The sequence below is a fragment of the Chiloscyllium punctatum genome, chromosome 25, assembly GCF_047496795.1.
Source record: "Chiloscyllium punctatum isolate Juve2018m chromosome 25, sChiPun1.3, whole genome shotgun sequence".
NCBI lineage: Eukaryota > Metazoa > Chordata > Chondrichthyes > Orectolobiformes > Hemiscylliidae > Chiloscyllium > Chiloscyllium punctatum.
Window position 1 is genome coordinate 40,858,770 of NC_092763.1, and position 26,747 is coordinate 40,885,516.

A 26,747-nucleotide genomic window follows, 5' to 3' on the forward strand; every position below is an offset into this window, starting at 1 on the left:
TTCGTTACTCAAGATCATATAGACTGCTTACATTTACCTTCATAAAACTGTTAACTTTCACCCTTATCTCAGTCAATTTGCTGTTAAAATTATCATTTGTGCCTTTCCCATTTATATGCTTAACCATTCTGATTAATTTCTGACTGGCCCTTCACTCTCCTGCCTTTCCAAAAATCAACGCATCCAGAATACTGTAGGTGATTTAAGAAATGTCCAAAGAACTGTAGATGCTAGAAATTGGAAACAAGAACCAAAATTGCTGAAAAATTCAGCAGATCTGGCAGCATCTCTGGAGAAAATTTTAAAACCTTAATCTTCGACCAAACCTGGATCACTTCTTGTCTTTATTACGAAAATTGGATTTTTTTCCTACTAAATTTGCTATATCAATGCAAATTTGTTTTAAATTTATAACATGATACTAGGCCTTGGAGTGCAGGTTCACAGTTCCTAGAAAGTGGAGTCGCAGATGGATAGGATAGTGAAAATGATATTTGGTATGCTTTCTTTTATTGGGCAGAGCATTGAGTTTAAGAGTTGGGAGATCATGTTTCGGCTGTACAGGACACTGGTTAGGTCACTTTTGGAATATTGCGTGCAGTTCTGGTCTCCTTTCTATTGGAAAGATGTTGTGAAACTTGAAAGAGTTCAGAAAAGACTTACATGAATGTTACCAGGGTTGGAGGATTTGAGCTATAGGGAGAGGCTGAATAGGCAGGGGCTATTTTCCCTGGAGCACCAGAGACTGAGGGGTGATTTTGTAGAGGTTTATAAAATCATGAGGGGCATGGATAAGGTGATTAGACAAGGTCTTTTCCCTGGGTTGGAAAGAACTAGAGGGTAAAGGTTTAGGGTGATAGGGGAAAAGATATAAAAGGGACCTAAGGGGCAACTTTTTCACACAAAGGATGATGCGTGCATGGAATGAGCTGCCAGAGGAAGTGGTGGAGGCTAGTACAATTACAATGCTTTAAAGGCATCTGGATGGGTATATGAATAGAAAGGGTTTAGAGGAATATGTGCTAAATGCTGGCAAATGGGACTAGATTAATTTAGGATATCTGGTCGGCATGGATGAGTTGGGCTGAAAGGTCTGTTTCTGTGCTGTACATCTCTATGCCTCTGTGGTGTAATATTGGAATTCTGAGAAATTTGATTAAGTTGTTCATGGGGATGTGAAAGACACATACTTATACTGATGGTCTTGGATATCAATCAGGAGCAAAAACTTATGATGTACATTTCATCTTTTCTAACCAGAAAGAAATAAGGCTGAAAGTTGCCATTTTACCACTGGAGACCTCAATTCACTTCTGTGTTTTCCTGGTTTGCATGCTTCAGTGCCATGATAAATATTGCATTATTCCATTGAGACATCAGCAAGGCCGATGCTCAGTGCTTTGTATTTCATTTTTCCGAAAAGGCTGCAAAGAGTGACAATAAATTATCTTGATCCCTCCAGATGTTGGAAACATTTTTCCATTTCCCATATGAAAGCAGAAGCAACAGATGAAGATAAAACAACTAAGGGAAATGTTTGTGATAATGCCGGAATTTCTGTGTAAACACTAAGAGGAAAACCTTGGCAATGATATATCACATGGCAATGAATGACACATTGTGATATTTACTTGAATGAAACTGAAGAGCCAACCTTGCACTATGAAGGAGCTTTATCCCCCTCTAGGGCTTTACGATCCCTCTTTGAGCAGAAGATTCTGTTTGTTTAGTGTTATCTATATATAGGCTGGGAAAAACATCCTCCCTGTTGCTCTTCTGCTTTGTTGAAATTGCTAATTTTGGCTGGAATACAATTACAGCCAAAATCTCACCCAACTATTAATTCTTTGTGTTACAAATGCATGTGCAGTTGGGTTTATGTTCCTGGCATTAGAGAGAAGAGGCTTACACTTTGTTTGTTTGTGGTAGAGCATGATCTGATGCCACTGAATCAAAGGTCATGAGTGTTACACCATAGATTCCCTGTGGGATTGCCCAATGAAGAGGAAACTCACTTGTATTATGAGAATAATATGATAGTGCTGGTGAGTATCTTTAAAGGGGAAAATCCATCCTGAAGATTGAAATGCATTTCCCATAAGGGTCTTGACCAAGATCCAATATTTCAGTAGACTAGTGTTATGATCAGAATGATGGAGGGGACTTTGCTACAAGGCCATGTCAATGCTGTACGTCACAGTTATTGCTCTCTCTTTTTCTGGGGCTCTCAGGAAGAGGCAATAACTTGGCCCAATGAGAGAGAAATTCATCAGTGAATTAGGTTTGCCCCTGCTATCATTTGTGTGTGGTGAGTGGGAGGAAGAGGGTAGTGGACTCCTGGTAGGAGTGCAGGGATGGGAAATCAAGTCAGGTGGTGGTATTTGTTACCACTCACATTTTCCTGCATTCTCCATTTGATTCTAGCTATGATCAGAGAGATGACCACAAGATATAAGAGCAGAATTAGGCCATTCGGCCCATTGAGTCTAGTCCACCAACTGATCATAGCTGATATGTTTCTCAACCCTATTCTCTTGCCTTCTGCCCATGACCTTTCATTCCCTTACTAAACAAGAACCTAGCTAACTATGACTTAAACACATCCAATGAGTTAGCTTCCACAGCCTTCTGTCGCAATGGGTTCCACATATTCCTCTGCCTGAAGAAAATCCTCTTCATCTCAGTTCTAGATGCTCTTCCAATCACTCTGACATTGTACCCTCTAGTCCTAGTCTCTCCTAGTAGTTGAAACATCTTCTCTACATCCATTCTATCCAACCATCATAATTCTGTAAGTTTCAATCAGATTACCATCTCCATACTTCTAACCAGATTCACAGACCCAGAGTCCTCAACCACTCCTCATCTGTCAAGCCCTTTATTCAGGATCATTTTTGTAAGCTTCTTTGCACCCTCCCCAAGGCCAGCTCATCCTACCTTAGATGGGGGGGCCCAAAACTCCTCTCATATTTCAAATGCAGTCTGACCAGAGCCATACACAGCTTTATCAGTATATCTCTGCTTTTTATAGCCCACTTGAAATGAATACAATCATTACATTTAGCTTCCAAATTGCCAACTGACCCTGCACGATAACCTTAAGAGAATAGTGAACTAGGACTCCCATGGCCCATTGTGCTTCAGATTTCTGGAGCCTTTCCTCATTTAGAAAATAAGCTACACCTCTTTTCTTCCTACCAAAGTGCATAACTTCATACTTTGTCACTTTATATTCTGTTGCTATTTTGCCCATTCTTCTCGTTTATCCAAGTCCTTCTGCACTTTCCCAATTTCCTCAGCAACAATGCTCTCAAGTTTTGTCATCTACATCATTAATGTATAACATGAATAGTAAGGGCCCCACACTGACTCCTACATAACTCCACCAGTCACCAGCTGCCATCCTGATAAAGATCCCTTTATCCCCATTCTCTGTGTTTTGCAAGTTGGCAAATCAACTATCCATGATAGTAGTTGCCTGTAAAACCATGGGGTCTTATTTTATTTCGTGGTAGGATTCGATAATTAAGGAGGCAGGTAGCATTCTTTAGAGGCAGAATTGAGTGTCCCGCATTGAGTGATGTCAAAGTGAAGAACATCTCAAATCTGCTTGCAAGAATCCTGGAGAGGGAGAAGGAGGCTCTAGACACCTTGGAGTGCAGGTTCATAGCTTCTTGAAAGTGGAGTCGCAGGTAGACAATTAGTGAAGAAAATGTTTGGTATGCTTTCCTTTATCATTCAGAGCATTGAGTATAGGAGTTAGAAGGTCATGTTGTGGCTGTACAAGATTGGTTTGACCACTTTTGGAATATTGCATGCAAATCTGGTCTCCTTTCTATTGGAAGGATGTTGTGAAATTTGAAAGGGTTCAGAAAAGACTTACAAGGATGTTGCCAGGGTTGGAAGATTTGAGCTATAAGGGGAGGTTGGAGCTGGGGCTGTTTTCCCTGGAGAGTCAGAGGCTGAGGGGTGAGCTTATAGAGGTTTATAAAATCATGAGGGGCATGGATAGGATAAATAGCCAAAGTCTTTTCCCTGGGGGAGAAGAGTCCAGAACTAGAGGGCATAGGTTTAGTGTGAGAGGGGAAAGATATAAAAGAGACCTGAGGGGCAACGTTTTCACGCAGGTGGTAATACGTGTATGGAATGAGCTGCCAGAGGAAGTGGTAGAGACTAGTACAATTACAACATTTAAAAGGCATGTGAGTGGGTATATGAATAGGAAGGGTTTGGAGGGATATGGGCCAGGTGCTGGCAGGTGGGACTAGATTGGATTGGGATATCTGGTCGGCATGGATGAGTTGGACCGAAGGATCTGTTTCCATGCTGTTCATCTCTATGACTCTATGTTTTGATCCACATTGGCACCAATAAAATAGCGAAGAGATCCTATTTGGGGAATGTCAGGAATTACAAACAAAACTTAAAAAAAAGACAAGGGTTCAAAGGTTCTAATGTCTGGATTAATATCTGATCCACGTGCAATTTGGTAAAGAGATAAGATGGGGAAAGTAAACATACGGCTAAAAGAGTGGTGCAGAAACAAGCATCAGTACTGAACCAGACAGAACTGTATCATTAGAACGGGCTCCACCTAAACTGGTCTCGACTAGGATCCTAGTGAGAAAGGCTAAATAGGGTGGTCACAAGGACTTTGATAAGCTCTCTTGAGCCCTCCCCCACTTAAACTGGTTTCAAGGTTCCAGAACAGTGTATGTGCAGAGTGGGTAGAAAGGGTCAAGAATCTAGCTTCAGATATAGACGATAAGGGGATAACTAGGAGAAGGGGGATGAGAGTTTTGTACTTAAATACACATTGTACATGAGAAAAGGTAAATGAGCTTGTACTGCAAGCTGAAATTGGTGAGTGCAATGTTGTGGGCATCACAGAGACATGGCAGCGAGGGAATCAGGGCTTAGAACTAAATATCCTATTGAAAGGACAGGTAGGTGTGCAGAGGGAGTGGGATTGCTTTATTTAGTAAGAATTGAAATTAAACTAACAACAAGAAGTGACAGAGTTGGAAGACATAAAACCTGTATGGGGAAAATTGAGGAACCAGAAAGGAAAGCAGAACCTGATGGGAGTTATGTACTGGCCCCTTAGTAACCATCAGGTTGTGGTGGCCAAGCCTTCTCATTTAAGACAGTCATAGTTAGGGTCTCGATTAGTAAGGATTACAGAAGGTGGAAAAATAGGGTTGAGAAACATGTCAGCCATGATTAAATGGTAGAGCAGACTCAAGAGGTTGAATGCCCTAATTCTGCTCCTATGTCTTATGGTCTGTCATCTTGGTATGTGGACTAGTGTACTGGGAGGGTCACAGTTTTGAGAGCAGTCATTGGCACTACTGCCCTGCTCTTGAACAAAGAGAAAAATATTCTTCTGCTCTGATAGCTGTCAGGCATTCATTGTCAAAGGAGCTGGTGCAAAAGAATTTCAATCAACCTGCAAAGCCAACACTTTCAAAATCAACTGTGCAACTGCCAATATCAATACAATTGGTAACATTCACTTTAACAGCTGCAACATTCTACCATTTAATCTTCACAAACAACCTAGAGACTGAGCTATTTATTTTGTGTTAACTCAGTTTTATTTAGACTCACGACTTATTCTTAATTTGTGTGTATGCAAGTTGCATTATTATCTCTTCTCACATTTAGTAACTAATAAACTCCTTCTTCTGTTAACTCAAGAAGGCCAGGTTGAATTGTCTCTTTCAAACATGTACATTCACGTATTTGTGGGAGAACAGCAAAGTTATACTTGTGTCCAACTGAGAGGGCAGGAGAATAAAATGGAGGAGTCAATTTGTCCCTTCGCATCTGTGAGCTTACCGATTTGGAGTATCCAGTCTGAACTTTGTAATCACATGGGGAAACTCGCTTGGTGCCAGCCTGAATTCATCAATTCTGTACTGATTTATACCATAATATATACCAGGTAGGTTTGCTTCCTATATTGAGCACTCGTGCACACTATTTTTTTTTTTGGAGAATCCAAACTGGATTAACTTTGAGGAAAGGTCACTGAACCCAAAACATTAACTCTGATTTCTCTCCACAGATGCTGCCAGACCTGCTGATATTTTTCAGCAATTTCCATTTTTGTTTTTAAACTGGATTATCTTTCCTTTGATGAAGGATGTAACTGCAAATGGGATTTGTGCCCCTGCCTTCAACAAAACAAGTGTGATATTTCAGGCTGGTCATTTTTGTTCATTCTCTTTTGAAAGTACAGGATTTCACTGGTTACATTGACAATTCTGGAAGCCTTATATGATGAAAGCATTGCTCCATCAGAGTACCAGGCCTGGCCAGACATATTGCTGGAGTTTTTATTGGGAGGCATTTGATTAAGTGAAAAGTTATTGCATTTGACTTACAAAGTTTTTGACTGAGATTTTCATTCCTGAAACTAGTATCATGCTGGTCATGTGTGGTTCAGGAGAAAATACCCAGTTTGGCATCATCTCCGCTCCGGGAAGGGGAAGGATAGAAAGGGATAGAGTTTTGCCTCATATGCACATAGCCACACAGGCTAGTTCATGCTGACACAGGCAATTGAAAAGAGCTGCCTAGATTTTAGATGAGATTCTCTACAGTGTGGAAATAGGCCCTTTGGCCCAACAAGTCCACACCGACCCTCCGAAGAGTAACCCACCCAGACCCATTTCCCTCTAACTAACGCATGGGGAGAATGTGAAAACTCCACACAGACAGTCACCCAAGGCTGGAATTGAACCTGGTACCCTGGTGCTGCAAGGCAGCAGTGCTAACCACTGAGCCACCTTGCCACCCACTTTTCTTGGACTTCTCTTAGATGTTTAATTAGACTTTAGGTACTCTAACCCTCACCTCTCTTAACCCAACACCCCCTTCACCCACTCCCTATTCCACCATCCTACCTCAATGCCAGTTTAATGCTAACCCTATTCCCCCATTACCCATTATAGCTCAATACTAATCTAATGCAAACCCACCCACCACCTTGGTCCTTACAGCCCTCATGCTAAGTCACCCAGTAACCACAATAAACAAACATGGAAGTCACGTAAAGATGAAATAAAATGAAGGTATAGAAATATATTGCAGACTTCTACAAGGGCTTCTATGTGTGGAATGTTATAGGGCCCTGAAAAACATGATCTATAGTGAGAAATCTATAGTGAGGGAACAGTTTCTGTGCAATGTTATCAATGTTAGTGTCCCCTTGGTCCTCACTTTCTACCCCACAAACCTCCACATCCAAAGGATCATAATGCCACTTCTGTGACCACTAAAGGGATGTCATGATCAGACACACATTCCTCTTGTCAGCATGCCGCAGGGACCATCCCCTCTGGGACAGATTTGTAAACTCCTTCTCCACTCCCAATATCTCCTCACACTCCCAGAACACCTTCCCCTGCAATCACAATTGTATAACTTACTTCCTCTCTCCTCATTGTCCAAGGACCTGGACATCTTCCATCTGAAGCAATGATTTTTCCGCACTTTACTCATTCTAGTTTGCCATAACCCTGCTCACAATACGTTCATTTTAAACTGGGGAGAGGAAGCACAGACTGGATGATTGCTTTGCAAAACACCTACTTTCTACCCACAAAAATGACCCTGAGCTTACAGTTGCCACCACTTTAAAACACCACCATGTTCACATTTCAGTTGCCGCCCTGCTTCAATGTTCCAGTGAGCCTCCGTGCAAGCATGAGGAACAGACTCTTACTTTCCACTTGGGGTCCCCACAACTTCTAGATCTCAACATCAAGTTCAATAACTTGAGAGCACGATTCCTTCCTTCCATGTTTATTATCTTATCCACCCACCCCCAAACACCCTGCTATGATGAATTACTTTCAGCACAGTCTCACCCACTCTTAATTCCATTATCATATTACATGAATCACTTTCACACAGCTTATCCGTTTTCTCCCATTGTTCATTCCCATTATCACTTACTCACCTTCTCTTCTGTCCTGGCTTACTATCAATAATTCCCTTGTCTCTCTACCCTTTCATATCCATCTGTCTCTGGGCTCTGTCTCCACTTGCCTGCTCAACACCTCTACCAACACTCCCACCCAATCTTGTCTTCAGCATAGAAAACACTTTTTCCTAGCTGCTAACCAATTTGATGTAATGTCACTGGACTCAAAGCACTGACTCTGCTTTCTCCTTCACAGATTCTGCCAGACCTGCTGAGTTTCTTCAGCAATGCCTGGTTTTGTTTCATATCTTAAGCATCAATAGTTATGATAGTTATGTGTTTTATTATTCTCGTTGAATAAGTATATTTTTAGACCCATCTTCCAATTCCCATGCAGTTTCAGTCCCTCTGTTACTTGTGAGGAATACCAGGATGATCAACAGGGAACACAGACCTGGTGTTAGAAATCTCCCAGCATTTAGTTTATCAATAGACATGGGCAACAGGAGCATAACACGCTTGAAGCTGAAGACTTGAGCAAAGTACTGGAATAGAAACTGAAATCCTGGAGCTATATTACTTTGTAATTATTTAGTGTTTTCAGGAAAGTAGAATATAGAGAAAAGTTTGCACAGAAAATGGCAAAAATTTATGCTGTACTTACTACAAAGAGGGTTGAGTAGTTTTCAATCATCTTTTGAATGACCCCAATGATTGCGGAGCTTTCCTCTACTTGTGCTGCCTGTACACTGTAGTCTTTCTCAGACTGTATCTCCCTATAAAGGAGGTTTGGGCCAAAGATGGTAGCCAGATTGACGACAGTCATTTTGTTTCCAGTCATCTAAGAAAAAACAAACAACCACCTTCTCCATGAGTACCATTTATTATATAGATATCTGGTAGAATATTATTCATCAACTGGAACAAATGGGACAGAATAATATGGGCAGTGAGTTCACAGTTTCCTTGTCTGATGGGAGAAGCCCTGGTACTGGAACACAAAGTTCTAAAAGTGGATCCACATTGAATACATACATCTTTTTATACTGACTTCCTTCGCAATCATTAAAAGATAAATATACAGCTCATTCATCCAAATTTATTTAACACTTGATTTGTCATACGTAGAAATTAATTCCATATTTAATTAAAGAGAAACTGCCTGATACCAGTCTGAAATTTGCATTTTGTCAGAAGGAATTTGTAGATCTACTGCTACAGGTTCATTTGAAGTTTCAATATGACTATCTTCCCCTCTTCCACTGTGTATCTCCACCTTGTGACAAAGCAAATGGTTCTTTAGGCTACTTCAAAAATTCATAGGATCATGTCAGACTATTCAGCCATTTGAGTCATGGCTGATCATCCAACACAGGACCCTGTGTTCTTAAACTGTGACCCCTGTTTCATTCTATCTTTTCTCACACTATGAGCTCTCCAGAGTGATCTTGTCAAAGAACTTCACATTGACCCAATTCTCAGTAAGCTGCTAATCAACAACTAGTATTCTGGGCTCATGTTTTGAATTTTACTCTATACACCAATGCTGGTTTACAGAGAAAGAAAATTACCTTTGACAGCTCACTCTTTGCTAACCACTGCTCCCATGTTCTTTTCATTTCTTCAGTCCTATCTTGATAGTTCTTAAACCTTCGTCCTGCTCACCTATAAGCAGCCTCATGGTAACATTACATAGAGATGTAGGAGCTACACTGATTTGTACCTTTTCACCACCTCTATGAACTACTCCACTGTTTCTGTCAGACAACATATCCAATATCCAGTCTTAGAAAAGTTTAGTTAAATTAGTAATTCCTCCTGTCTCCATCACTCTTCTTGATTCTTCAAATACTTTTGCAGTGTCACCCTGCTTAACTGACATGAAGCGATCAATGAGTCAACATTTGCCAGCAAGTGTGAGGAAACAAGAGAAAATTGTAGTTTAAGTTAAAGATAGAATCATAACATTCAAAACTAAAGGAACACTATTTTCCTTAAGTGTGTGTATCACACACTTTGCTCTGTCACACTGTGAGACATTATGATCCTTTCCAGCCACATTTCCTACAATAATGTCATCTGAATATTTTATCATAACATCCCATAATACACTCTATTTCATGTCTCAAATAAACAGTATGGCCCGAAAGTTCCTTAAGGTTTTAAATGCTTTCCTACCATAACCACTTTGGGTAAAACACCCAAAAAACTGGCACGGACCCACTTGATGTTTATTTGTTACTCTCCAAATATTCTTCAGGTGAAGGAGCGGCACTCCAAAAGCTAATGCTTCCAACTAAACCTGTTGGACTATAACCTGGTGTTGTGTGATTTTTAACTTTGTACACCCCAGTCCAACACCGGCATCTCCAAATCCAAAAATTCTGAGTAAGTGAGGAAGATTGTTCCCATCAGAGGAGAGTGCAGGGCCAGGACTTTCGGAGCCTGCAGTTTCTACTTCATTATCTTGAATGGAACTCAGGATATTAGTGGCAACCAATTAGCTCAACACAGGAGGTTATGCATTGGCTTCCGCAAGATATGTAAAGCCTGAAAAAATTTAATAGAATTAAATATTCTGCAGATCAGCCTGTTTTCTGAGAGTCCTGTCAAGATAAATGCTCAAAGTGGAAAATGGTAACAGAGAGTTTAGAGCTTCAGGACAGCTAGAAATGTATGTCCACCAGATACAAGAAATATCAGAGGCTTTATGTATAGTCAATCTCTTTTAACTGACTATTAGGTAACCGAGTATGGAAGTTAGCTTTGCATACTGCAACCAAATCTAACAGTCAGCAAACAGAGGAATGAGGAATTAATCTGATTTTATTGTCATTGGATTAGACACCAAGAGAATTACTTGCTTTTTTCAAAATTGCTGATGTATCAAAATTGATGTCACCATTACCTCTTGTCCATCTTCTCCAAGCGAGTCATGGGCATGACTTGCCACCTTTGACAGCAACTCAAGCAATCGGAGTAATGTGTCACAGTTACATGGAGGTAACAGATAAATCAGCAGCTGGAGGACAGAGAGCTGTTCCTTCTGCTTCATGGCTACACCAGACAAAACAAGAGTTCAGGATATTATGATATAACAAAATCATTTGATGTCAACTTATTAATCAAACCATACATCAGCAATTTGGATACGGTGATGATGGGTGTACAAAACATTATTAATGTCTGCGAAGGTAGGTTGGAAAGTAGAGGTCAATACATTTGTGCTTCACAATTCTGTGAAGATGACTTTTTTTTAAAAGGGACAGAAACTTTATTTTAGCAGTGAGTTAAAACCAATATTTCAAAGCCTGTGACTTGAACTAAATGACAAGATAAGCTAGGTTATGAGATAACTGTCAGAGCATTTTTGAAGTTGATTTTTGATGACCTACAGGAAGAGAGGATAGAGACCTGAAGTAGGTTCAGTTCAGAAGCAAGTATCTAGAATAGCAAAAGGGTAGTTTGGCTTTGAAAGTCTCCAGTCCATTGGAAGTGACCATAACCTCTTTTAGCAGCCAAAGTAGAGAAGGCTGAAAGCCTTCAGGTTTGCTTTGAGATCAGAGAAGAAAGATTATTGAGTTAACCTGTGAGAGCATGTCTTGGGAAGAGACAGAAATGGAACAAATCCCATCTGGTGACTGCAGAAATTTGCCTGTGATCTCATCAGTTCAATTATAAAGAAAGTGCACATAGGAGTATTATTTCACTGGGGTTGGATGCCTGTAATGGATATTGCTTGGAAAATACTTTGCTGTGTATAAGATCATCCCAAATAATCTTATATTTTTCTTTTATGTGAAATCAAGTTTGATGTTCTTCTGTTAAATGTGCATTGTCTTGTCAACATGTTCAGTGACTGATCACCATGGTAACCAAATTGTAAAAACAAAATTTATGGTCAATCAAGCCAAATTTCATTCTAGCATCTGACTTACTTGGTACTACTGGGGTCTCTGGGGTCATAACCATGTGGAGGCTCTTGGTGGAATGAAAAGCCACTGAGTTTAAGAAGGGTGTCTGTCTTTCAAAGTGAGTATATAGAGATATTAAGCATAAAAGCTGCAGATGTGTTGTGCAGTATAATTGCGTGGATTGGAATTTCAAAATCCCTCAGAGCCCTGTCAATTTCAATCCAATAATGTACTTACGTTGTAATAAGGTAGGACACACCAAAGTCATTTGCTGGAAGTTACATAGGCAATCTGTTTGAGCAATAGGAATGCCTAAAGAATCTTAGAAAAGGGGGGAAATCAGGAAATGAAAAAGGTATTAAAATGCAGCAGTATGTTCCCTCAGAACCTGCGACAAAGGAATATATGATTCAGGACAATCAAGAAAGTCAGACAACTGGAGTTTCTGAATATCTTATTTCAAAGGGACAGCATGCCCATATTTTTCTAATAAAGGAGATAAACCAGTAAAGTTATTGAAAACCATTGGAACAAATCAGTTATTGATTCTGGATAATGATACAATTAGTCTTCCAGAAGGGCTAATGAATGAAAGAAACATTAACTGGAAGCATTTGTTACAAATTGGTCCCATTATATACAGTTGGATTAAAGAGTGATTTAGTAAATGAAAAGTTGTAATTACAGTAATAAAGCAAATCCCTTTAAAAAAATTGATGTTATCTTGGCATAGATCTGGTGGATTAAAAAAAATGGCCTCTAAATGTTTTGGACCAACCAGTGAAAGTAAAACAAAACTGAAACATTCCAGAAGGTACAGCCTTGGATGTTTCCTGACTGTATTTTGTCTATATCACAGATTAAAAGAAATAAACAGGAAGAGTAGCATCGATAAAAAGGGAGGTGAATTGGAAATTCAGTTGTTATCTGACACTATTTTCAAAACTTAAATGAAAAGGATGACTGTAAAGAGAATGAATCTGGTCTGTTTAGCTTACCTACTTTAATAGAAATGCGACAGATAGGTTGTGAGTTGAGAGAGCCATATCAAATAGCCTACTCAGGGGATTGAATCAGTGCCAATACCTGAGTGTTATTATTGAACTAATGAAGTGATAATGTGGAAATGGATTCAACCTCAACTAACATCCAATAGGGGATGGGCAGTAGTACATCTGGTGGTAATTCCAGCTGAGTATGACAAAACCATTTTCCAAGTAGCTCCAAAATTCTGTGACTGGTTACTTGGATATTCAAAGCTAATATACAAAAGCATCTCTATTGGTCAGGATGATGTAAAAATATAGTTGCAGTTTGCTAGACATCACACATATCATGTAGTCGGAAAACCCAAACTATCCATTAAACATGTGCCTTTGATTCTAAGACCAGATTTTAACAGGATCTTAATAAATTGTGTAAAACCTCTCCCTAAAACTGAATTGGGAATTAATATCTTTTCACTTTTATGAAAGCTTAAACCAGAGTTCCTAAAGCATTGTCTTTTAGGGAAAGCAAATTGCAAAAATGGCAGTGGAATAGTTAATCAAATTTTCATTTACAAAGTAAAGATTATCCAAGGAAAAAATCAGATCAAGCTTCAAAATTTTATATCACAAATATTCAAAGAAATATTAATAAAACAATTTATGTCTTCAATTTATCATTGACAATATCAAAGAGAATTGGAAAGATGGATTCAAATTTTAAAGACTGATAGTTGTGCTTATTTTCAAAAAAGATGTCCTAATGATTGGGATAAAGGAATTGCCTTCTTACTGTTTACCAGTAGGGATGTCTCTCAGTCCACATGATTCAACCCTTTTGAACTGATATATGGGCAGTAGGTGAGAGGACCCCTTAAATTAATCAGAAAAAAAACAAAACTCAGAAGCAATACTTTTCAACTACGTGTAAAGTTTCTGAAGCAAATTAACAATAACACGGGAATTGGTCGAAATGTGTTTGAAAGTGTTCAACAATGAAAACTAAAAGCAGAAAAAGGTCAAAGCTCAGAGCTTTGTAGCTGGAGCCACGTTGTTAGTATTGTTAGCCATTTTCAGGAAGGTTTACTGGACCTTATCAAGTTAAAAAAAAAATTAATTCTGTAAGATTGCTGTCAGTGTGACTGTAAATTTGAGTAGTCTGATCTCACTCACTCATGGTGTTGATGAAGGCTGAGTAGAGTTCCTTGGGGAGAAGAGGATCTGGCATGTCCCGCAGGAATTCTTTCAATAATGCTGCTACATCATGGACACTGTGTTCTTCATCCAAAACAACTTGCAGACCTTGATCAAAATCATCTCGCAGCTGAAGCAACAAATATTCCCTTCAATAGTCATCAATTCATCAAAAACAAACCTTATTTGAAACAGAAATTCGTGCCAAATTCAATTTAACAGTTCATTCACAGGTCAACTCATTGATCGGTTCCAAATAGATCAGGCTAAACATCACAAAATGTGTTCACATCCTGGTGTAAATAAATTAACACTAATTTAACATTTTATTTTACCTATTTCAATATTCTTCTTAATTTTCATCCCCCCCCCCCCCCCATACTCCACTTCAACCAATAACACCCTATTTATTTTGAAGACTGTACCTTGCCCAATTTGTAATAATTTTCAAAGCTCATCATTAGGTGCTTTCAAACAATTTGCCAACAGACTTTATAAAAGACTTATAGAGCAGCATGGTGGCTCAGCGGTTAGCCCTGCTGCGCCACAGCGGTTAGCCCTGCTGCGTCACAGCGTCAGGGTCCTGGGTTCGATTCCAGCCTCAGGCGACTGTCTGTGTGGAGTTTGCATGTTCTCCCCGTGTCTGTGCAGGTTTCCTCCGGGTTCTTGAATTTCGTCCTGCAGTCCAAAAATGTGCAGGTTAGGTGAATTGGCCATATCATCCAGGGAAGTGAAGGTTAGATGCATTAGTCAAGGGTAAATATAGAGTAACAGGGTAGGGGAATGGATCTGGATGGGATAATCTTCAGCGGGTTGGTTTGGACTTGTTGGGCCAAATGGCCTGTTTCCACACTGTAGTGCTTCTATAAAAAACCTGTTCCTATCTTTGGTCAATATCCTTGACTTGGTTTTCCTTTTTTGAACCAACTGGTGTTCAGTTGAGAAGCATTTGCTCAATAGAGTCTGAGGATCCATATTCATATCATTTCACCTTATTTATTTGTATGAACTGGTCACAAACTGGTTCACAAACTGGTTGCATTTTATTTCATAAGGCTGATTCTTTTAGAATGATCAAGGAAATTTGCAGATGTTTACAGCACAGGAGGTCATTCAGCCATTAACCAGTTAGTTTACAAACTCTGACTACACTAATCCCATTTTTTAGCTCTAGGCCCATAGGCCTGGAGGCTATAAAAAGTAAGTGACTATCTGTACACAGTTACAAATCACACAACACCAGCTTATAGTCCAAAAGTTTTATTTGGACACACTAGCTGTCGGAGTGGTGCTCCTTCATCAGGTAGCTGTGGAGCAGGACCAATTTAGGATTGTTCAATATAGCATTTCAATTGCACAACACTAAAATCATTTGCTATAAATTCTGTGTCTTATGGTCCTGTCCACCCCAGTCCAACACCAGCTCCTCCACATCATACCTGTACACTGTTTAACTTAAATACCTGTTGAATGTTATAGAATTCCCCATGCTAACAGTGTAACCTCACATTTACCATGTCAGAACCAGCTAGCCTGCACTTTCCTGGACACTACAGAGCAATTTAGCATGGTCAATCCACCTAACTGGCACAGCTTTGGACTGTGGGAGGAAACAGGAGTACCTGGTGGAGGGGTATGGGGAGAATGTGCAAACTCTAAACAGACAGTCGCCAATGGCTGGAATTGAACCTCGGCGCTGTGAGACAACAGTGCTCACACAGTTGTATGAGTTTTTGACTTAACCACTCATTAAGACAACAATTCCAGAATCCCATCATCTTTTGAGTGAAAGTATTCCTCCTAAACTCTCCTCTTAGATTCAAAGTTAGAGATAAAAGGTGGTGACCCCTCCTCTGTGCCTTTCTATTCATCCTATCAACACACCTCAATCTTTTATATATCTTTCAGGTCACTTATCAACATCACTGCTCCAAGATAAACAACCCTAGTCTACCTAAAGGCTTAGATTTTCCATTTCTTCTCTTTTACTAAATCTTTGGTCAACCAAATTAATAATCTCGTTAGGTGCTTCTGTATTGACTTTTGATTTACAATGCTCTTATGAAGTACTTTTGGAAAAGTGAAGAATACATCTGGCGTGCTTGCCTTTATTGGTCAGTGCATTGAGCATAGGAGTTTGGAGGTCATGTTGCGGCTGTACATGACATTGGCTCGGTCACTTTTGGAATACTGTATTCAGTTCTGCTCTCCCTGCTATAGAAAGGAAGTTGTGAAACTTAAAAGGTTCAGAAAAGATTTACAAGGATGTTGCTGAAGTTGGAGGGTTTGAGCTACAGGGAGAAGCTGAATAGGCTGGGGCTGTTGGAGGCTGATGGGTGACCTTATAGAGTTTTATAAAATCATGAGGGGCATTATAGGATTTATAGCCAAGGTCTGTTTCCCAGGATAAGATAGTCCAAACCTAGAGGGGATAGGTTTAAGGTGAGAAGGGAAAGATTTAAAAGGGAGCTAAGGAGCAACTTTTTCATGCAGAGGGTGGTGGTGTATGGAAAGAACTGCTTGAGGAAGTGGTGGACTCTGGTACAATTACAACATTTAAAAGGTATCTAGTTGGGTATATGAATAGGAAGGGTTTGGAGGGAGATGGGCCAAATGCTGGCAAATGGGTCTAGATTAATTTAGGACATCTGGATGGACGAGTTGGATTGAAGGGTCGGTTTCCATGCTGTATAGCTTTATGACTCTATGACTATTCCTGTTTAATTCTCACCCCTCTTGAACAATTCAAATAACAAAATATTTGCCACATCATCTTAAGCTGTTCTCTACAGTATTTTGGCTTGAGCATGTTCTTCAATGAATTGAGATATTTTTCACCAACCTGTTACAACACGTCAGTGGTACGTGAACTTTGAACCAAAACTTCTGGACCAAACATAAGGAATCTCATCTGTGCTCTACAAAAACCCACGAATGATTGAATTTGCAGATATTTTCTAATCAAACTGCTGAGATATTATAACACACCTGTGGTCCAGGTGAGATTTTGAACCAGATCTTCTGGCCCATAGGAAGTTGCATGAGCCCTGCACCACACCAGCCATCATTGATTTTACAGATATTTTCCAATTAGCCTGTCCAGAGACTATATTGCATACCTCTGAAGCAGGTGAAACTTGAACTCTGGCCTCCTCACCCAGAGGTAGGGATATTGCCAGTGTGTCGTATGAGACCCAATATCAGCGAAATTACATTTTGCCAGTGTTAAGGGTCAACGGTCATCAGCTGTGGCAGATGATAAGGATTCCCTTAATTACCTGTTATGAGAAGCTCTAAAGGTCGTCTGTGGTGCAGTGGTAATGTCCATACCTCTAGACTAGGAAGCCTGGGTTAAAGTTGAACTAGCTTCAGAGGTGTGTAATAACGTTCCTGAACTGGTTGATTAGCAAAAACCAGTAGAACTCCATTCAGACTACCTGAACTATACCGAATGCCAGTACAGTGAACTGCCACATAATAAAGGTGAAATAAGAGTTTCCTGGATATTAAGAAATTATTTGCAACTTGTTTCGCAAGTTAAATATCTAAATGACTGAATGTAAATTACTTAGTGCTCTGGTCAAACCACACTTAGAGTACTGTGTCCACTTCTGGTCATTGAGCCCCATGGAGGCATTCAAGTCCCAGAGAGGCACACAGATCCACAAGGATGATCCATGACCTCAGCAGTTTGGGTTACGAGGAAAGATTGGTGAAATTTTACTATTTGTCTTCAAAAGTCGAAGCCTCATTAATCAAGATTGTAAATGGTACAGAAAATGTAAATCTGGAAAATTACTTCAAAACGAATTATAAGAATATTTTCAGCAGCTAAAGACTTAAACCAGTAAAAGTAAAATTAAAATTGATAACACCGAAGCCTGAATTTTACTATAGATCACAAGCACCCAGCTGGTTAACAGTTTGCAATGCTGAGAAGTAGCACCTACTTGGCAACTTCACGATAGACAGCCCAGTGTCTGGCCATGACTGTGTCTGCCGTCCAATTATAGGAGGCTGAGCTCCTGATGCTACTCGTCTAACTAGGCTGGTAGCTCTGAAGCCTCAGCAGCAGTTTTTAAGGGGGAGTTCTACTAAGGTTCAGAAGGACTGGATCTCTAGGCTCAAAGAAAGGAAATTATGAATCTGAGTGGAAGATAGTTGAGGCTGCAACTGCTGTCGTCAGTGCCTGTGGCCTCATCTTTCCTTTTTTGAGCCATGAGCCTCCAGTGGAACTGTATTAGAATGCTGTGCCCACATGTCTCCCTCTTATTTTACTACCTACTCCAAAACTCCACTCTTGGTACTATCAAGACTGAAACTGTCATATTCATATTTCAGTTCCTCTGTGCACAAATATTGATCCACATGTGAACTAGATTTTTTGGATCGAATTGAAAATCCTGAAATTATTTAACATCAAAACTGATTTTACAATGATGGGATGCTTTTAGGCTGAACACATTTATAAAATATCCAACCAGGATACAATAAAATATCTTGGGAAGGTGGGGGCTATGTATTGAGTGACATTTTAGTGAGCAATGGCAGGAGTCTGGAGGTGGGTTGATGGCAAGAGATCATGTAATGACATCTTCTGGAATATTCCCAGCTCCACTTGGGAATTACATTTCATAGATCATGGATCACTGAGAAGTGACTACCAATTTAGTTTTAACCCAATATCTTTCCACCTGGAACACTCCAAGTTTTTAAGATACCATTTCAGTCCTGCTTCATTGTGAAGTAATTTTAAATCTTGCATGCTTCTCTGTTTTTGTAAAAGCAAAAAATATGCACTAAAACAATAAGTAATTATAAATGAGCAACTCAAAATAATGGTAGCAATCCAGCCCATCAATTACAATTGGAAATAAAGGCAGAATATATTACCGTACAATTGTGTTGCACTTATGAGCATTTATCGAATATCATTTAATTTAATTTCCACACTGAATGTGTTCGTACATAGTAATGGATGCTTCATGAACATTAGATACTTGGGTTACAAACTGTCCTACTGATCTGTTTTTATGGCCAATTTTCTTAATTAACTAAATAATTCTAAGTTTAGTTGAAAATTAATTACGCAACTGATTTAACGACTGTGACCAAATTGTTTTGCCACTCTGGCGGTCAGCCAGACCGGGAAGGGATAATCCTAACCTGCCAAGTGATTGACAGTTCCTTGCAGCCACACATACAGGTTTCAGTAAGGTTAACCTTTGCAGAGGGAGCTAATAACATTGCCAAAGAAAAGGGCTGGGGAGCAGATTGATACTGTAGGTTCAGTGAAACATCATATGATGTCAGGTGAACTGGGCAAATGGTTGGCTATCATGACAAAACTTAAGAGGTATCATCAGCAACACTGCCTTCAATGCCAACAAGGTAGTTACAATCCCTTGGACTGAATTCCAGCTTTTCCTGGCTGCACAACAATGACGGTAACTACTGCTAAATTGCTGAAGAGTTCTGCGTGGATTTGGCTTGACTCCTAAATTCCAGTGCAGCAGTTCAGAGTTTTGTTTTTGCTGACAGGGAATTAAATGTAAAGAATGGGGAAATGGGGAGGAGCCTTAGCAGAATGAAAAAATGGATTTTTGAGCTATGTAAACAGTCGTAGCACCGCTGTGCTTTGTGAAAAACGAAGGGGAGGTGGTGGCCTGGTAACAATGTCACAGTATGAGTCAGGCAGACTATTGCTCTAGTGACATAGGTTCAACTTACAGCATGGCAGCTGGCAAAATTTTTAGTAAATCTGAAAATTAAAGCTGATCTCAGTAATCATGACCACGAAGATATCATGAGTGTTCTAAAAGTACATCTGCTTCACTCATGTTCTTTCGGGAAATAAATCTACGCCCCTATTTGGCCTGGCCTAAAAGTGACTCAAGATCAACACAGTAATGTGGATTATTCTCAACAGTCCTCAGACATGGCCCAGAAAACCACTCAGTTCGAGGGCAGCTAAACATGGGCAATGAATGTTGGCTCACTAGTGATGGCAAAATCCCATGAAAGAATAAAGAAAAACAGTCTGAGATTGTCCCAGGCAAACTTGAACATCAGGTCACTAGATTTTTGGTAACTCTGGTTGGAAAAGCTAAGGTGGAGTAAATAGAATATTTAATTCTGAATTGAAGCCTTTTATTTTAATTATGTAACAGGATTGCTGTAAACATTTAACATCGTTGTTCATTGTTGGCAACTTGTTTCACTTGGTGAAATTTCTGTTGTCATTGTCCAGATCAATATTTCATTCCACAGAGAATAAAGCAATTAATTCTTGCTCAAGATTAAAACTTCATAGATGACTACTTTTCCAGAGAGATTCTTTAGCCTTTCATTTGCTCTATTATTTCTTGACTTTTTAGCCTCAATACTGTTGTAGTTTTTTCCTTGGAAACATAAAAGTTGTGCTAAATAAATCAATTTGTCAGTGCATTGAATATAGGAGCTTGGAGGTCATGTTGTGAATATACAGGATATTAGTTCAGTTACTTTTGAGGTATTGCGTGAAATTTGGCTCTGCTTGCCATAGGAAGGATGTTGCAAAACTTGACAGGATTCAGAAAAGATTTACTAGCATGTTTCCAGGGTTGCAGGGTTTGAGCTACAGGGAGAAGCTGAATAGGCCCAGGGCTGTTTTCCCAGGAGCGTCTGAGGTTGAGGGATGACCTTATAGAGGTTTATAAAATCATGAGAGGCAATGTCTTTTCTCCAGGGTGCAGGAGTTGAAAACTAGAGAGCATAGGTTTATGGTGAGAGGGACAAGATGTAAAAGGAACCTAAGGGGCAACTTTTTCACACAGAGGGTGTTGTGTGTATGGAATGCACTACCAGAGGAAGTGGTGGAGACTGGTACAATTACAACATTTTAAAAGGCACCTGGGTGGGTAGATGAAGAGGTAGGGTTCAAAAGGATATGGGCCAATTGGTGGCAAATGGGACTAACTTTATATAGGATATCTAGTCAACATGGACAAGTTGGACCAAAGGATCTGTTTCCATGCTGTATATCTCTATGACTGTAACTTGTTTCAGATAAAATAGCAGCTTCTTTTATCTGGAATCCCTCTCAATTGAAATGCACTTCATGATTTTTAAACTTTTTATTTACCTGTCGAACTCTTTTCTTGGAACTTCCAACTCGGAAAATACCAACTGTTTGAAGACCTGAAGAAAAATAAATGAAAATTTTTTAAAATGTTACTTTTGATGGGTGAGCTTTGGAAATGATCAACATTCATAAAAAAAGATAATATTCGATAGGACTTGCAAAAATATTCATCAGGTATCCTTCCTTTTCTTTCCTGTAATCCTCCCGTTTGGGTTTGAAAGAACTAACTGAATTGGTATTAGATAATGTTTTTAAAACCTACTTTTAAATGAGAAAAGTAAAATGATAAAGTAAGCAACAAATATTAGCTGTTTAGAAATTAAATTAAGAAGTTGAAAAAGTTGTAGGGTCAGTGCGAAGCTACCTCATTTTTTTATGGAGCCCTTGCCACTACAATATCTACTTACAATGTGGAAGGAGATTGTCCAGGCTGCTACACAAAGACTGGAAATATCAGACAGGCAAAGGTAGCCTAGATGAGGAATTTATAGAATATTTTCAAGATAGTTACTTAGAACTGCAGGCTCTATTTGATATTGTGGAATTAATTAATGCCCTCATGATGAAGGCATCCATTAATAGCAACATTTACAGATTTCTACAGTCAGTTTGAGGGAGAGATGATGAGAAAGGTGATTCCAAGACTAGTATTTTAAACTTGGAAATGGGAAGAATTGTGGCACTGTGTAAGCAGTGAAAGTGAACTAGCAGATTATGTTCAAGAATGGATCAATACAAATACAATGGTTGACATTTAAGGAGATATTTCAGAATGCAAAAAAATTATATATTTCAATTAGGAACAAATATCCATGGTTAATTAAAAATTAAAGGTAGTATGAAACTTGACAAAATAAATATAACTGCAAAGATGTCAGAATACATATAAAAATAACTAAAATACTATTGAACAGGGAAAAAGTAGAGAACAAGAAAAGGTTAGCTAAAAGTATAAAAATAGAGTTTCAATTGATAGTTAAGAGTTTACAAAGTGAGCATTAGTCCTATGGAAAGTAAACTTGGGGAATTATTGATGGAAAACCCGGTAATCACAGATGAATTAAAGTAAAATACAGTGTGGCTAAACTACATCTTCAGACAATCACCATGAAATATCCTATAATGAGATGATAAGCCACAACCATATCAATTGCTGCCACCAATCCTTCTTATTGCTGTTAGCCCAAGTTCCTGATACTAGCGAGGACAAATGCTGCTGCAAATCAGCAGCAAATGACAGACTCAATCTTCAAAAAACAGTAAAGATTTCTTATATATTACATGCTATATCTATGATATATGGCAGCTTCCTGTGAGACATGTGTCTCAACGATAAAGAAAGTCTACATTACTGTTAGCTACTAAAGCATTCTGGTACACATAAGAATACATTGGATGTTGTATAATTCCTCTCAAGAACAATCCTTTATCTCCTGATGGCTGGAATTTATCTCATGATGTCAGTTAACCCTTTCAGGTACTGTCTTATTCAACGTCTCTCCCCAAGATTTTTCTGGATGTTATATTCATTGTATATTTGATTTAAATGATTCATGCCAGTCAAAAACAACCACCTATCACTTTGTGCCACTGAAAATATGCAACTTTCGACTCAAAAAAGAAACAATCTTGAGTAGTTGAAATCTACACCACACAATCTCTTGATTTTCAAGTTGAAAGAAAATCTCCTGGTATTTTTAGCAATGTCCAATTTCCACTTCCATTGAGCGAACAGCCAATGGTGAACTTCAAACCAGCGTCTATAGGAAAACAACAAATATGGACCAAATACTGAACTACAGAAGCAATCATCCCAACATCCACAAACGGAGCTGTGTTAGAACATTATTTCAACAAGCCACTACACAATGCAGCACAGAGGAACTACAAAGAAAAGAGGAAAATTACCTGTACAATGTATTCAAAAAGAACGGGTACCCAATGAACACTGTCCAACGATTTCTCAGCAACAAACCCAAACAAGCAGACAAAACACATCCAGAAACCCTATCCACTCTCCACTATATCAACGACATCTCAGAAATGTCTGCCAGACTACTTAGACCTCTTGGCATTATGGTCGCCCACAAACCCACCAACACACTAAAATAGCAGCTAATGAACTTGAAAGACTCTATACAGACAACAAGCAAAACTAATGTAATTTACAATATACTTTGCAAGAACTGTAACAAACACTACATTGGACAAACAGGCAGAAGACTAACCACCAGGATACATGAACGTCAACGAGCCACAAAAAGACATGACCCACTCTCACATACAGATGAGGAAGGACACCACTTCGACTGGGACAACACATCCATCCCAGGACAAGTCAAACAGAGACATGCGTGAGAATTCCTAGAAACATGGCATTCCAACCGGAACTCTATCAACAGACACATTGACTTGGATCCCACTTACCACCCCCTGAGGAAAAGAATGGGAAATGATATCACCACAGAATATGACATCACTGCAAGAAATGTCATCACTAACCCAAGGAAACCTAAACACTTAAATAGAAAGCGGGCCATACCATCAGTGCTTCATCCGGAGGATCACTAATGATGTTACCCAGTATGGTGACAAAACCTCTGAAAACGAACCTTCCAGCTCAGTGAGCGAATGTACATCCAGCACCTCAACCTGAGCTGCCAAACTTCTCAAAACTCACTAAAACCAACTGAATTTATGAAATCAGAAGACAGAATCTTTGAAGACCGTGAATGACATGTGCCATGGAGTAAAAGTTGGGAAACTCACATAAGATGACCAGCAAGGAGCTTATTGCTGTCAAAGGAACTAAGTGTTGAGCATTTCTTGTCAGTGAGCAGGAGGATGCCTATCTATTTTCATGTATTGACATTTCACCTCATTAATATTTATTTAGTCTCTCTGACTTTGCACTGAGACATCTTAATCTCACACCTCCGTACATAGCAAACACACTGCAAACAAAAGTATATCAACCAAATAGAGTCATAGAAATGTACAGCAAGGAAACAGACACTTCAGTACAACTTTTCCATGCTGACCAAACATCCTAAATTAAGTCAGTCCCATTTGCCAGCACTTAGCCCATATCCCTCCAAACCCTTCCTACTCACGTACCCATCCTGATGCCTTTTAAATGTTGTAATTCTACCAGCCTCCACCACCTCCTCTGGCAGCTCATTCCATACACGCACCTCCCAAATGACCATATATCATACACTAAGGACAGTAATCATCAGTCAAAATAGCACTGGAATATTTCTGTTAGCACAAAACTGTGGAGAGTGGTGGTGGTATAGTGTAATGTCACTGAATTAGTAATCTTGAATACCATGCTAACGTTTTAGGACAAGGGTTCTAATCCTATCATGGCAAGGATCAAGAATTTATTTTAAAAAGCTAATCTAATGGTTACCATGTAACCATTGCTGACTGCCATATGAATATCCATTTAATTCATGAACCTTCTTTAGGGAAGAAAATCTGCTATCCTTACCTGGTCTAGCGTACACGTGACTCCAAACTCACAACAATCTTAACTGCTCTGTGTCCAATTTGGCAATAAATGCTGACCCAGCAATGTTCCCCAATGAATGTTTTTTTTTGTTTAGAAAACTATGTATTTACTTTAATAGAACGGTAAATGTTTATTGCTGCTTACCATATTTTTCAATATGCTGACAGCATTGCTGCACTATTCTCGGGACCTGCCGGAATATGGGGTTCAGGCTGAGCTTCTTTTTGGTCTTTCTTACACTTTTCCTTTCCAGTTCCAATGGCAGAGAGAGCTGAAGGGCTTCCAGCAACCGTGACTGGTTGTCGTCTAGGTCAGTGATGGAGTCAACAGACACCGCACCCTAAAAAACAAAATTTATTCCACATTCCAGCTGAGTGACTTAAGACTATAGGGGTGTAACAATACATTAGTCTAGAATATAACTAGAAACTCTGAATGAAATCCAGATACTTGCTTTAAATAAAACAGCAAAAAAAAAGAAAGATTGCAAGAATCCTTGTTGCATCACTGATCGTGTAAGTGGAGCTGGGATTCTTGTGAATGATAAGGCATGTTACTGGGACTGTTGAAAAAGGTACCTTGATTTATGTTACAAATAGATCAAGTGGAGTGGTTAGCAGCAATTGGATGATCTGAAACTTGAGCGAGATCTGGGGAAGCTTCAAGTCAAAATTGTAGTGAGAACTCAATAAGATAGGGACTTCAGGGTGTGTAAGAGTTTCAGGTACATGCAAACAATCAATAATAGATTAAGAGGATTGAGAAGAGTTGCATGATGTAAAACCTTGAAAATTTCAGGAATTGGTTTTAGGTTAATGTAAACAGTGCTAGTAGATGTATGACTAAATGAACATTTGGATCAAATGGCCATTGTGACCATTGTGTCTTCATTCAGCAGTTAGATCCAATAAAGATTAAATATTTTCAAAAATCTTAATATACGTAAACATTTCAGTGCTCAACAAGTTGTTACAATCATCAGGAATTATCTAAAACTATTCTATATCATTTTGTGGCATACTTATCATCCATTCACAATGAATATTTATTATCTTATCCAAATTGGCTTCTCACATTAGAAAAGTAACGTACCCGTCTGTGGCCTCGAGAAAGATTATCCAGAAAAGTTGGAGAGAGGGGTTCATTTACTATTTCTGACAGGAATGCATCACTGTCATATAAATGTTTATGTTGCTTCTCAGCCCGAAATCTCATTACTGTTGACTCCAAGTCAAGGCAATCTCTGCGGCCTTCCTTCATTGCGTCTTGTTTTTTCTTACATGCACGGTCATTGAGGATAACTTGTGATAAAGGAATCCCAAACCCTAAAGGATACGATTCTGCAAAAGGAAAGGAACAATGCTAGGTTAGATATCTTAAACTTTTATCTAAAGTCTACATATTTTCACATTCACTTGACTAAGATTTTGATAGGAGATCAATTGGTTTTCACCTTTGGCTAGTAGTCAATTACACCATAGCATGCTTTATGAATTTCAAGCTTGTTATCTATTTACTCTTCTCTTTTGAAAGCATTACTGTCTACTACCTAGGCCTATGTCTCTTTTCCACCTCTTAAATCTGCCTATCATCTAATAGCTTTTGAATTCAGACTTTCAAATTTTTCATGTAAACTGAACAGCAGCAGTTTATTTTTTTGACATTTTTCATTAGGTATTGCAGGATTTACAATAAATATATCAGCACAGCCATTCCAGTGCCTGTAAAGTAAACAGCACTTCAGAATGAAGCCAGCAATGGCATTCAATGATTACTGAATACCTATAGTTTCTTACAGGCATTATTTTAACCCAATAATTTATTTATTTCACAGTTGTTATTAAAATAACATAGACTAGTAAATCTAGTCTTAAATTATTTAAATCAATCTTTTAAAATATATTCTTGACTTAAGCTAATCCTGTTCTGTCCTGCTTATCATTGTCCTGCAGCACAGTGGAGCAAGATCTTATTGTGAAACTTCTTTTGATACTCTGTCATATTCATTTTCAGGGTTCTTAAAAAAGGCTGAGTTCTTTAAGTTTCTGGAATAATGAGAAAAAAGTGAGACATGCAACAA

The 26,747-nt window shown here is 39.0% G+C and overlaps 1 protein-coding gene across 3 annotated transcripts in view; it reads right to left on the reverse strand.

The window, feature by feature from the left end:
• The window catches only part of arhgap36 (Rho GTPase activating protein 36), a 214,617-nt gene that overhangs the window by 13,685 nt on the left and 174,185 nt on the right, over window positions 1-26,747 (reverse strand). For all 3 annotated transcript variants that reach the window (XM_072595113.1, XM_072595114.1, XM_072595115.1), the window contains exons 4-9: window positions 25,760-26,007; window positions 24,812-25,007; window positions 21,151-21,206; window positions 14,007-14,157; window positions 10,842-10,990; window positions 8,598-8,774 (exon numbers count right to left, since the gene is read on the reverse strand). In XM_072595113.1, the coding sequence (XP_072451214.1) occupies window positions 8,598-8,774; window positions 10,842-10,990; window positions 14,007-14,157; window positions 21,151-21,206; window positions 24,812-25,007; window positions 25,760-26,007 (977 nt within the window). The remainder of the gene's footprint in view (window positions 1-8,597; window positions 8,775-10,841; window positions 10,991-14,006; window positions 14,158-21,150; window positions 21,207-24,811; window positions 25,008-25,759; window positions 26,008-26,747) is intronic.